Genomic DNA, 12,709 nt, shown 5'->3' with positions numbered 1-12,709 from the left:
TCCCTCGTATAAGAAACCAGATTTTCTACATCTCCAACAGATAGAACCGTGCAAATTACCCTCCAAGCCGGCAGGCATCCAACCTGACACCACTTGCCAACCAGTAAGCCGGGCCCTTTGAAAGTCCATCTCCTCCGGCCCGCGCGCTCTCTCACCCGTTCCCCACCCGTGGGGAGCTCACGTGCTGTAGGATTTGCCGGAGCGCGAGCGGGCTGGGGAGACGGACTTCCAAGGGGGCCTAAAAAGAATGTTAGTAATTTTTAATATAAATTTGATCAAATTTAAAATTGTTTGATTTCTTAGAAAATGGGAGCTGTATTTTTTTAGATGGAGGTAGTATATTGAAGGACAGATGGTGTATGTTCATATATTGTACGGAATTGCATGGTTTTCTCGTGACTCGAATACACATACTCATCGGCTCAGCGCCGAACGCGTGCAGTGCCGTGCACCGCTGCGGCGCCACTGGACAACTAGCCCCGCCCCACCATGTTGCCTGCCCTGCAGACGCCCGTGGCGTCCATCAAGTTTGAGCACCGCCGCGACGCGCACGCGCTCGCCCCGCCCGCCTTGCCACTTGCTCGTCCGGCCCATGCCCATCCGTGCGGCACCCGCGCGCATCCGTACGAGCGGCTCCCGCAGGCGCTCGCTCGCTCGCCGCCGGTCAAGGATTCCCCGTCCCGCTACTCCGCTGGATGCAGCCAAGTGCTAGCAACGTGCAGCGCAGTTGGCAGCCGGGGAATCCCCAGATCAGCGATCGCCGTGTGGACTGTGGAAAACCTTAAACCCGGTGACCTGACCGATTCGTCACCCGCCCGCCTCGCTACCTGTCTGTCAGTCAGGCCGGCGCAGGCGAGGCCGTGAGTGACAGGTGGACCCGCCGGCGAGCCGGCGCGCCTGCACGTGCACGCGGGCAGCTCCAAATCGCTGGAGATGCCGGGGGAGGGCTGGAGGGGACGACGAAGCCGCGACGAAGCTTCGTGCGGGCTCGGACTCGGAGGTGCATCCAACCGCCACCGTACCGGCACCGACCGCCTCGTCCTCGTCGTCGTCACCCGCCAGAATATCAGGCACGGTGTTCAAGATCAAATCCACCCGTCGTCTACTCGTCTCCGCCTCCGCATCCAGCCGTCATCAGAATTCAGAATACTCCATGGACCGTGGGAATCCACCATTTGCGCCAGGGAGGCGGGCACTATTCTATCTATCCGTTCTGCCCCGCGTCTCGCGGAGAAGACTGCTCGATCGGGGCCGGGCTATGGGCTACATGTGGCAGCGACCAACCTGGCGAGATGTGAAGGCGTCAGTGGATTGGCTGTGCGCCTGTACACTCCACTGTACTCTACTGTACGTAACAGCGGCGTGTGGCCAGTGGCCACCGTCTCTGGCGGCCTAGCTGGCCGTGGGGCTTGTCATGTGACGGATTCGGAGTATCTTGGCCTATAAAATTGTTCCGCCCTGCACCGTGCGTGGTGCATCTTGCGAAACGACCGTGATGCAGTATCTGTTCACGAGTAACAGGCAGAGGAGATGCACAGTTCTTTCATCTTTCCCAATTTTTCCTCTCAAGCGATAAGGCCCGGCCCTCTTGCAATGCCCCTGGATCTCTGGCTGCTACTGTTTTGGCTTTGGATATGTTTTTTTCAGTGGTCCAGGGACGGGGTCAGTGAGGGTGTGGGACAGCATATTTAGGTTCTTGATAAAGAAGAAAGGAAGGAAGCAGCGCTGCGTTTGATGGTTGATGAGACTTGGGAACTGGATTCGTGCGGCAGCGCCACCAGGCCACTGCACGGGTGCCTTTCTTTGGTTGCACGGGCGTGGCGGTCTGATGGATTCCTGGCGGCGTATCTGAAGGAACAGGTAGAACCTACGCACGAGGGGGTAGATGCCCCCATTTGGTAGGAGCATCGTTCTTGTTGTCTGAGACTCTGAGCATACAGTGATCTGATTCTCGACGCACCATCAGCCATCTGTATCCGTACGCAGCGCGCACTCTTCTTCCCATGTTCTTTCTATTTTGAAGAGACGGGCGGGAGCATGATAAATTGATAAGCGCATTGCTCCACATATGCGGTTAGGAGGAAGAAAAGGCAACTCTGAATTCGTCATGTGAGATGAGCCTTTATTAGCCATAGCTCGCAGGCGTTGGGAAGGCAAAGGTGGAAAACTGTTAGTGCATCGGGACTGGTTACTGATTACGCCATAAGCAATACCACAGGAGACATCAGACCGTGGTACAATCCGTTCAGCCAGGAAAAGTTTATATGCACTCTGAATTCAAGTGCATACAAGGTTATCAGAGACGACAATTCTGATCCTTGCCAAATGCCAATACCCATGATTGTTCTTGGGTTGAATTTCACGTGTAAGATGCTGTACAGGTTTCAAAATTCCTCGATTGTCTCCTCTGCGAATGTACAAACAGTATTCGCCCCATAAGGGTGTAAAAACAGCTTTCTGATCACAATGGTGTGACAGTCTTCAAAGCTTTGCTCTTCAGAATTTCAGATTTGTCGCTTCAGATCATGAAATGGCTAAGCTTCAATCTTGCTCTAAGAAGACTTCTCATCTCTATGCCTGTACGGCTGCAATGTATACGTTTTGTTACAGAAGGAGCTGCTCTGTGTGTTGTATGGCCACACCAAATTAGGCCATCGTGAGATGACTACGTCAAGTCATTTGATTGGTTGTTGCTGTCATCCACATTCTGTACATCTGTTGTGCCACATTCTAGGAGTGGCATTTCAGTTGAGCTTGAAACCTCAGTAGAAGGTAACTCTTTCTTAGTGCTTTGCACACCTGTAGCCCGTGCAAGATCGATCCATTGCTGCAAGAAACATGGTGTCAGTAAAGCAAAACGTAGTGCAAGTGCAACCATGCAATATGTCTAATGGAGTTCGGGACTAGAGAAATCAGATCCTTTTATTGTAAGGTTTTGGTTTCCTTCCCTAAAGATATTCAATAGAATTTATCAAGAAAATAAATTACTCAGCTGTAATGAATACTGATGGCTTACTTTACCTCAAGTACACCAGGATCAGCCTAAGATCAGAAATGCTGAAATTCATGCAATACGTTTGAACAGGCTAGGAACGTTTGAGGACTGAGTTGCCTCCCATCGAACAGTCTTAGTTAGGAGTATTTCGACAACTAATTATGCCTACAAATTGGAACGCCAATTAAGGCCCAGTTAGTTTTAGCTTTGCAGATTGTGGATTATTGGAGATTGTTGGGTTGTGACAATCTGGCCTGTGGATTGTTACAATCTGGGACCTGTTTGTTTCAGCTTGGAGATTGTAACAGCCTACAAGGTGCAATCAACAATCCGCAACTGAAAACAAACACGGCCTAAGTAGGGAGTCAAGTAGTCAACCATCAATTAATTGGAACTGGAGGTCTCCCTAGAAAACTTGTTTGTGCCAGCCATCTTGAGAATGCAAATTAAATACCAAAACATTAACGGCTCAATGTAAAGTCCAGAAGTGGCAAACCTGTGTTCCCCAGTATGAATTAATTATCCTTGAAACAAAGGATAATAAATTAGCAAGAAGTGGCTGGTTATAGTGGGCCATCAGATCCTCTCCTAGCCGATGCTCAATCAGACCAGCTATGACCTGAAACATGTTTATATTGGAAAACGTTAACACTGAAAAATGGAGAATGATAAGCTGCATTTACTTGTAAATAATAGCAACACATTTTAACCATAGCTAGCATGCGCCCTGATCTATGCATCCAAAATGACAAAATAGCTCTTCATAACCAACCACCATTTATGTATACAGAGAGATGCTCTCGCCAAACTACCTGATATCGCAGGTTCGCTGACGTTCCAAGGAAGCAACTATAAACAGTTGCTGCTTTCCAAATTGGAGATCTTTTGCGCCCCACTTCCATACTTGCAGAAGGTTTTAGAATTTGACGAGCACCATATAAGACATCAGAAGCAACTCCAGCTCCAATACTAGAAATGAATCCAACACCGGCAAGTTTAATACCACCCATAAGCACTGATGCAAATCTCTGGTTAATGCTCCAATTCTGCCCTACAATACCCTTTTGAAACGCGTTATCTGGCAATGTCCCTAAAAGTCCTTTCAGAAGCTCCAAGCTCTCACCAGAACCATCGTCGGCAAAAGATAAGAGTGAAATAGTAGGGGCAGGAAGCCATACTGTAAAGAAGTCAACAACAGAACCTCTAATTGTATCAGTGAGAACATAGTCGATCTCTTCAAAAAACCGTCCCTTCCGTTTTTCATATTGCGCTAGAAGAGTTGTAGTTATTGATATGCCCTCCTCAATAGCTAATCTATGCAGAAACTTGGGATCTGCCAGCAACCTTTCACGGAAACCCTGCAGAAAATGGCCAGTTTTGAGTTTCAACAATTTAACCATGCCTATTATCACACCAGCATCCCTAACCATTCCTAGAAAGGGAAAGAGTGAGAGATAGAGTACAGGAGCTTCTTACTTGGAATCGGTGAATCAATTCAGCCATAACAGGGTATTTTTCAAGGTCAAAAAAGTTTTGCAATATCTCAGGAGAAACTACACCAAGATCTATTCCTTTCTGAAGATCCTGTCATAAAAATACAGAAAGTTCTGTCAGCTCCAACATAAGAAAATATAACAACTTATCATAGCAAGCAGCCTTAGAAAGAATTATCATACTAACAATCATTTTCTGTTTCTTTAGTGCATGCACAACAATTTCAGTACTGTTTGTATTTGCCTTTAGATTAATAACTATTCCCAACATATTACACTAATCAAGAGATATATAGGACAAAGACCACTCAACATATTCTAGAGCTTGTGATTACCTGGGGTAAAGCTTCGCGCCTCCTACCAGCAGCATTCATAACTCTAGCAATTTCAGCACGATCAAAGCAATTTCGGCTGCATGGCTTGGCAGCAGAGTACCATAAGAAATCAGCCACAGGAATTTCACCTTCTCTCCTTATACTTTGTCTCTCAGGATCAAGAAGTATCACAACTTGATTTTTCTTCTGCATCTTTTTAGATATCCTAGCAGGAACACCAATTCCTCGTGGCCCGTACACAACATGACTGGCACCAGTTACAACAATGAGCATCCCTGAAGGATCGCCATTAGTAATTTCTTTCATTATTGTTTGGGACATGGTATAATCATCAACTACTCTTGCCTGTGCTGATAAATATGAGCTTGGACCAAAAGGTGAACCACGAGATGATGAAATCTTGTCTATCAATGATCGGCCTGAGATGGATGTAAAGCCAGAAATGAAGCCTGAGCCAGCTGGAGGAGCATACAGCTTTCTTTGAGCTTTTGAAAGGCCTCTAATTCCTTCCGCTTGGACAGTTCTTATCACCTAGTCAAGAAAAGCACTAGATAATTTCACCAAATAATGTAGAGAGTAGAGGAAGCCAAGTTTACATATTAAATATACATCAGGTAAGAGATTTACTAGGGAAGGGCTCAATAAAGCATGTAACAGAGGTGCTTAAGCAGGCAAATCAGAATACATGGTATGAGAAAACGCTTGCCCATTAGAACAATGTAAATCATTTTCAAATTATCACAATTTTTATGATGTCAACAGTCACAATTCAGAAGTATAAATGACAAGATTAATGATGATTCAAATGCCTGAATCACATACAATTTTGCTGGGGACCATGTGAAAATCAATTATAAATTACCTCAAGTGGAGTTCCACAGGCAACAAGCTTTATTCCATTATCACGGCAGTAATTCAAAAGAGGTTCATACTCCTGCCATCGCTCTGGTGCCCAGTGAGATGTATAAAGCCTTAAGGTGTTGCCATCGATTCTGCATAAGGCAAATAATTGTTACAAGATCATCCACAATAAGTATTCGAAGGCTTATAAATTTCGCTTTCCATGCCTGAAAAGATAAAACAAACATAAGCAAAAGAGAATTAACATAGGATTTTGGTTCAGCTTATCATGTTTGGAAATCCGCATAGTCAAAACAGTAGTCTAGTCGGTACAGCAAATTCTAGTAAACCCTTGAGGACAAAATAAAGAGTATCAGTTATACAACTTGCAAGACATTTTTAGCTCTTCTAGCAAAGAAACGGTTTTACCTCTTGCCAGAAGCTATTCTCCTATCCTATTTCTCTACATCTATGAAAACCAAGGGCAAATAATGAGCATCTATAACACAACTTGCAATTGAACTTAACACGTCAAAACTTGGTATCTCTAAACACAAAATTATAGCACATCACGGCAAGCAATTCATCCTCTAAGTTGAGCTGCTATACACTTATCATAAAATTATAGCACAGCTAACAGCTAGTATATACTTGTCATAAACAGCAAAAAAAGGGGTACTGCAACAACCTCCCGTCCATAAACCGGTTGAGCTGCTCCTGGAGGTCGCAGGGGAAGGCCTCGAACGCGAGCGAGATACTCCTCCCGGCCTCAGCACAGCCGGCTGCCAGCTTCCTGACGATCTCGAGCTCGAGCACCCTGTCGTCGCGGTCGGGCACGAGCTCGGCCTCGCCGAGGTACACCACCCGGGCCGCCATCAGCTTCTCCCACACCCTCCGCCGCGCGTCCTTCCCCACGGCCTGCGGCTCCCCGATGACCGTGGCGTCGTAGACCCTCGACAGCGCCGGCTCGTCCGCGGGAGGCGGGGGCGGGGGCGGGGCCGGAGCAGCGGGCGCCGGCGCCGGCGCCGGCTTTTCATCGCCTGCCTCGGCGGAGGCCGCGAGCGGGAGGGACTGGAGGATGGTGGACGCCGCGACCAGCGAGGGGACGAGGACGAGGAGGTTGCGGCGCGTGGTGGCGGCGGCGACGCAGAGGCTGCCGCGCGAGGAGGCCGAGGCGGAGGCGGGGGTGGAGGTGGAGGCGAGGAGCGGCGGCCTGGCGGGGAGGTGGGGTTTGAACCTGAAGGCCCCCGGGGCTCGGGAAGGCGCGTGCGGCAGCATTCTCCCGCCGCTGCCGGAGGCGCGCGCCGCCCCCGCGCCGGTGCCCGGTGATGGGGGTGAAATGGAGGGCCTCAGAGAGACGGAGCAGCTTGTGGTGGTTGGTAATAGAAGACTCTTCGTAGTCCCGGTTGTTTTGCCCTTCAACAGTAGTCAGGGCAGATGAAGCATGTTCCTATCAAATTTGTTATCAAATCCAAATTCATCAGCCTGAAGGAGCCTAACCTACGGCGGGCATTTCATTTAGCTGTCACTGGTGGATACTCAGAAATGTGAGTTTTCACCAGCGACTAAGATTCCATTTGGTATAACTTCAGCTTCCCCTAAAACCGTTTCTGAAGTAGCTTTTTTGTTGAAGCAGAAACTATTTTTAAAATTATTTGGTAAAATATGGACATGCAAGAAGTTAGACGAACCTACGATTTCTAGCTTCTACAACTTTAGCACAACTTCGTGTGAAGTTCTTTTTTCTGCACTTAAAAGAAGCTATCCCAAATGGACTCTAGATCCGTTTGCGTTTGCTCAGGCGACACAACAGCGAGCTCCAGCCTCCAGCAGTCAGCACAGCCGCGCCTTAGATTTTTGGGGAATTTCTTGTGGCGCAGATCGTGTTGGCTTTGCACGGCAGGGCTCGAACGGCATCATCGTTCGGTCGCTGTCGTTGTTTCCATTTGTGGTGGGATTTGTAGCTTGTGAGCTTGGGAAGAGCTCGGAAGCGAGGAAGAAATCAGAAGTTACAGGCTCGAGACGCACGGGACAAGAAGATACAAACGTGGAGAGGATAGGCAGTGGTGTCGAAGCCGGTGGCCCCAAAAGGGGCACCAAGGTGCCAGCCCAACCACCAGCTCACGAGCATGTACAGTCAGCTTGTTGCAGGACGAGTGGCTCGCCTTTCTTGCACAGGCGTGGCCTTCTGTGCCTTGGCTAATCGTGATTCTTCATAGACCCACCAGCACCAGGCCACAATAGCATCGAGTTTTAGCCTTGCACGTCAACAATACCTTTCAGGCCGATATCGGAGCCATGGATTTTACAGAACATAATTGAATCTACTAAAAAATCAACAAAAGAAAAGTCAGTTGTTCCGCAGCAAAAAAAAATTGATTCAATGGTAAAAAGAAACAACAAATGAGGGTATTGTAGAAAGAAATAAGAAAAAAATGATGTAAGTACAAGCGAGCATCAGCTCAGGAAGACAAAATCTCATGTATCTGGTTATCTCGGGAGGCAGCAAATTCACCCAACTGGTGCCGTGTAAATATACAGGGAAAAAAAACTCAGCAATACATGAAGCCCAGGTTGAGAAAAATAGACCAGGGAAAATGGTTGTGCTGTGCTTCCTTTAAATTTTCAGGTGCACAACTGGCGATACAGATCCCTAGAAAAATCCTCCGACATGCGTCCCTTCGGGAATGGAAAGAGTGATCCTGTCTGCGTACAAGCCTAAACAGTCATCACATGATTCTCATTTGTGTAGTCCCTGTTCATGCTGCAGAATAACAGCTCGGTTTCACCTGTATATGTACATCCTACTTCAATTGGTTCTGTTCGCATATCCTTTTGTATCTTCTGCTACCTTTGTCCATACACTAGCAAAATGGTCTGAATATGCAGCCTGAACACAGCAACAGGAAAAAGGAAATCAGCAATCCAAATTTCAATAGCTTTCCATGGTCAATTTCAGATGCATCTTTGATGCCACCTATTTATGTGGGTGTTTTGCAGGAAAAAAAAGGAGAGGAGATTCAAAGGTTCCCCAAACGGGGAATTGTGCACATATATTACAGAAAAATTTTATACCATTGTCAAAAGGACTAAAATGGTCACAATGTGCGTCGTATTGAGTCAAATGGGCAACGAATTTGATTTGGTGATGATTGTCTATGGGAGATCGATTAGAACTTAGATGTTATCTACCATGCACAGACAGACACTAAATCTAGGTAATTCAAATGGTCTTGCAAGTCTTCACTGGAAGGTTTCCCAGTATATCTGCCAATAGAGACTACACTGGAAGGTTTCAAGTTCTGCAGCCTGGCTGTTCCCCTCAAATGATAATGAAGATTAAAAGATTATTTCTTCCAATGTACTTTTGCATACAGAAGCCTCATGATATTATTATCACGAAACATGTAGAGAATTACACAGAATGTGATAAAATAAGCACAGCAAACCATTAAATCTGCCATCCACACAAACACAAGCAATTCACATGACATTACCCCTTTTTCAACAGCAATGGAAGGACCTCTGCATCTTGTAAAACACAACTTACAGTGGATGCATACAGCTAGCATTTAGCATCATGTTTTTTTTCTTTCCCTTTTGGTGAAATAACAGTAGTTACTGTTATCAACTTTGGAGGTGCAATTTACAGTAAGAATTGCAGCATACTGCTTCTTGGACTATAACTTAGAATTTTGAATTACTTAAGAAATAAATCAAAAATTTAGTGCCCACTGCAACACCCCCCCCCCCACCCCCCAGCACAAGAAAAAGAAGAAGCAGTGTAATGAAGTTGAGAGTTTATACCTGATCTGATACAAAACCTTTCAGCATCTCCACCAAATCATGGCGTCTTTTCTTGTTAAATCTTTTAATTTCAGTTATGTTGTTTTCCTGCATTATCAGAAAATAAAATTAAAAATGCCGCGAATACTCCGTGACAAATTGTAATGCAAACGATTTGGGATTTCAAATTCAACAGTGTAACCATATCCCAAGCACTTCCAAGAATTGCAACTATGATTCAATAACACTGCAAAGGGGCAAAACAGTGTTCTTGACTGTGAGGTGAAATCTAAATGTAGATGTTGCTATGCATCCCAGTATTTTTTGTATTCACCTGAAATGGATGCAACCTTATTCTCAGGGTTGAATAGAAACCTCTAGCGCTGTCTAATACTTTAAAGGAAGTACTGACTACATGGTTCATCTTGAAGAAATCTTGTTGACAGGTTCCAATACATAACCTAGCATACCTAAGTCACACTTGTCCTTGCAATCAGTTTATCGCAGTAAGCTGCCTTTATATATTGAGGTCAATTCATACATAGAAACTTTGCTAACAAAACATGTACTCTCAAATTCTCGATATGTTCAACCACAGCTCAAACATGATGATAGTTAGAAACAGACAATCTGAACTCCTGGTTATTTAGCAAAATATCAGCTGCTATCCCCATGCTTCAGTAACGCAGCTCCAAATTCATTCCGATTTTTGTGAGCTTAACTTGGAATAATGTTAACTAGAGTTTGTCAAAAGAAGTGCCCACTGAGAATTTCCGTAGAACAAACAACTATAATAAATAGCTTTAATCATACTGATTAAACGGATGGTCCAGATATAGTAAATAAGCTAGTGTAGGTACTGTGTTACAATAGAACCTAAACAATATCTCTATTGTACTGCAAACCGAATAGACTATGATCATATTAGGTATCCAGAGTTCCAGACTATTGCTCCTTCCAAAATAGAGAATAATGCATGTGGGCCTGTTTTAAGTTATTACCGTATGGCAATTGAATTTGTCTCCAGAACGTATAAGAATTTCCTATGCGACTAACAAAAGAACAATTTTGAATAGTAACACCAAACACTCGTGAGCTAGTTATCGTAAGGATAACACACGAAATATACACTTCCTTTATTTGATATGTTTGGATGAATTACCTTGATATGTTCCAACTCTTTTAGTGCACGTGTTTTTGTATCTTCCGTAGCTCTTATTGTTTCTTTCAGCTCTTCTATCTTTTGATACCTTGATCTCTCCTGATCCATTCCTCTTGATGATACAGTTTCAAGTTTCTCCGCCCGGGTATGCAGGAAATATAGATCCGCAGACAAATTTTGCACACAAAGCAAAGCGCTGGAACGATCAGCAAATGCATTATGAACAGCAGCCATTGTCTCCATGTATTCGTGGATAATGCCCTGCAAAAACATAGAATATATCAAAATGAAAATGAAAAAAACAATTATCCTAACAGCATATGACCAAACAAATATTCCTTTACTTAAGTAACCCCACTTACCAGATGGTTTACAATTTCAGCATTTAATTTTGTGTGCGACCTGCTAACTCTAACAACAGCATTTGCAAAATTACTGATATCAGCAGCTCGTCTTTTCTGAGAATCACACGTAGCCTTCTCCTTTTCAAACTTGGCCAGTTTGATTAATGACATTCCCAAGAGACCTGTTGTTGCTCTAAGATCGTCATAAGATTTGACAAGCACCTCTGCCTACAAATGATGCACCGTTAGCAGATTAGCTGGTTTACTTTGCACTAGTACACAGTACTGAAAACTTATGATGCACAAAATGTACGCTTCTCCAAACAAGCAATCATAATTTAATCGCAACGACAACGACATCAACTATGCAGAACAACTAGAGTGACAAAGCATGCGAGCTAAATATTGCAGAAATGCTCAGTTACCTGCTGAGATGCTGTCACCAGATGCTGCTCCAAGTCCTCAAGCTTGGCTTTGTGCGCAAGGTACCTGGTGTCAGTCTCCTCCTCCACTGGAGGCGGCCTCACAGCCACCCACCCGTTCGTCACTGTCTGCTTCAGATCCTTTAACACCCCAAAGAAATCCCTTCCACTCTTCGTAGGCGTTGCTGGAGCAGCAGCAGCCATGGACGTGGCAGCACTCATCGCGGGGCTCCACCTAGGCGACTCGCCATCTGAAGTGGGGATGCCGCTAGGCTCGGTGAGAAAGGCGTGGAGGTCGGCGCTGCGGCCGACGACGGGGTGCGCGGCGAGGCGGCGGAGGTAGCGCTGGATCGTGACGCACCGCTGGTTCACGAAGTCGTGCCGCTGCATAACCTGCCCCTCTACTATGCTCTTGTCGGGCCGCGCGGGGACGAAGAGGCCGCGGTGGGCCTCCGCGAGGCGATCGGCGAGCGCCACGACGTCGCGGAAGCGCCGCCGCACGCGGAACTCGCCGCCGTCGGACGCCCGGGTGGCGACGAGGTAGGACACGTAGCTGGCCGAGCCGGGAATGACGCCCACGGCTCCGGTGGCGGGCTCCGCGTGCTTCCTAGGCTCGGAGACCGTGATCTCAGCGAACACCGGGGACGCCTCGCGGGACGTCGCGGCCGCCGCGGTGCGGGGAGCGGGCGCTGGAGTGACGCCATCCACATCGTCCTCCTCCTCATCGTCGTCCACGAACGGGCCGTGGTTCGCGCCGGCGGTGGGAGAGGAGGTGGGGGACGAGGGGGAAGGAGGCGGGCGGAGCAAGGGGTCGGTCGTGGCCGCGACACTGGAGGAGGAGTCCAGGGGTAGGGTTTCGAGGTCATCGGCGGCGGGGGACTTCCCCGGGGACAAGGGCTCGGTGGCCATGAGGTGGTTAGGGTTGGGGGAGGAACGAGATCTGGCGGGGAATCCGCGGCGGAGTCAAGTCGGGGGAAGGAGGGAGGTGAGCGCCGTGATTCGCCGCGCGTCCGCGTAAGCGAAAGCGAAACCGTTTCGTGCTGTGCACTCAATGGCAGGTGGGCCAGCTCATCTCTTTCATTTGACTCTGCAACTGCGTCCACTGGCCACTACTAGAGACTATAGAGTTGCCCAGTGCTGCAGCTAAAACAACAGAGTTCAGAACTTCTTCTCTTTTTTTTTTTTGAAAGAACAGAGTTCAGAACTTCTGAATAAGTAGAAGGATGATCTACACTTCTACAGAGAGAACATACACAGAATCTTCAACTCACTAACAAAAGTAAGTTTGCATAAAAGCTGCCCCTGATTTGCCCCTGATAAAAGTTCGATTGC

General features: G+C 46.9%; 1 protein-coding gene across 1 annotated transcript; it reads right to left on the bottom strand.

Annotated features, from left to right (window-relative positions):
- Positions 1 to 2,232: 2,232 nt before the first annotated feature.
- Positions 2,233 to 12,351, bottom strand: LOC112891800 (protein RETICULATA-RELATED 5, chloroplastic-like). Its single transcript, XM_025958759.1, has 12 exons — positions 11,381 to 12,351; positions 10,974 to 11,183; positions 10,612 to 10,872; positions 9,471 to 9,557; positions 8,491 to 8,553; positions 6,352 to 7,091; positions 5,686 to 5,815; positions 4,824 to 5,354; positions 4,472 to 4,579; positions 3,808 to 4,353; positions 3,492 to 3,614; positions 2,233 to 2,827 (listed from the first exon to the last, which is right to left on the bottom strand). Exons 1-12 carry the CDS (start codon positions 12,284 to 12,286, stop codon positions 2,666 to 2,668), a joined length of 3,867 nt encoding a protein of 1,288 aa, XP_025814544.1. The 5' UTR covers positions 12,287 to 12,351; the 3' UTR covers positions 2,233 to 2,665.
- Positions 12,352 to 12,709: the final 358 nt, after the last annotated feature.

The sequence above is a fragment of the Panicum hallii genome, chromosome 5, assembly GCF_002211085.1.
Source record: "Panicum hallii strain FIL2 chromosome 5, PHallii_v3.1, whole genome shotgun sequence".
Classification (NCBI taxonomy): domain Eukaryota; kingdom Viridiplantae; phylum Streptophyta; class Magnoliopsida; order Poales; family Poaceae; genus Panicum; species Panicum hallii.
Note: the sequence above shows the minus strand (reverse complement) of the source record. Positions and strands in the feature narration are given on the sequence as shown.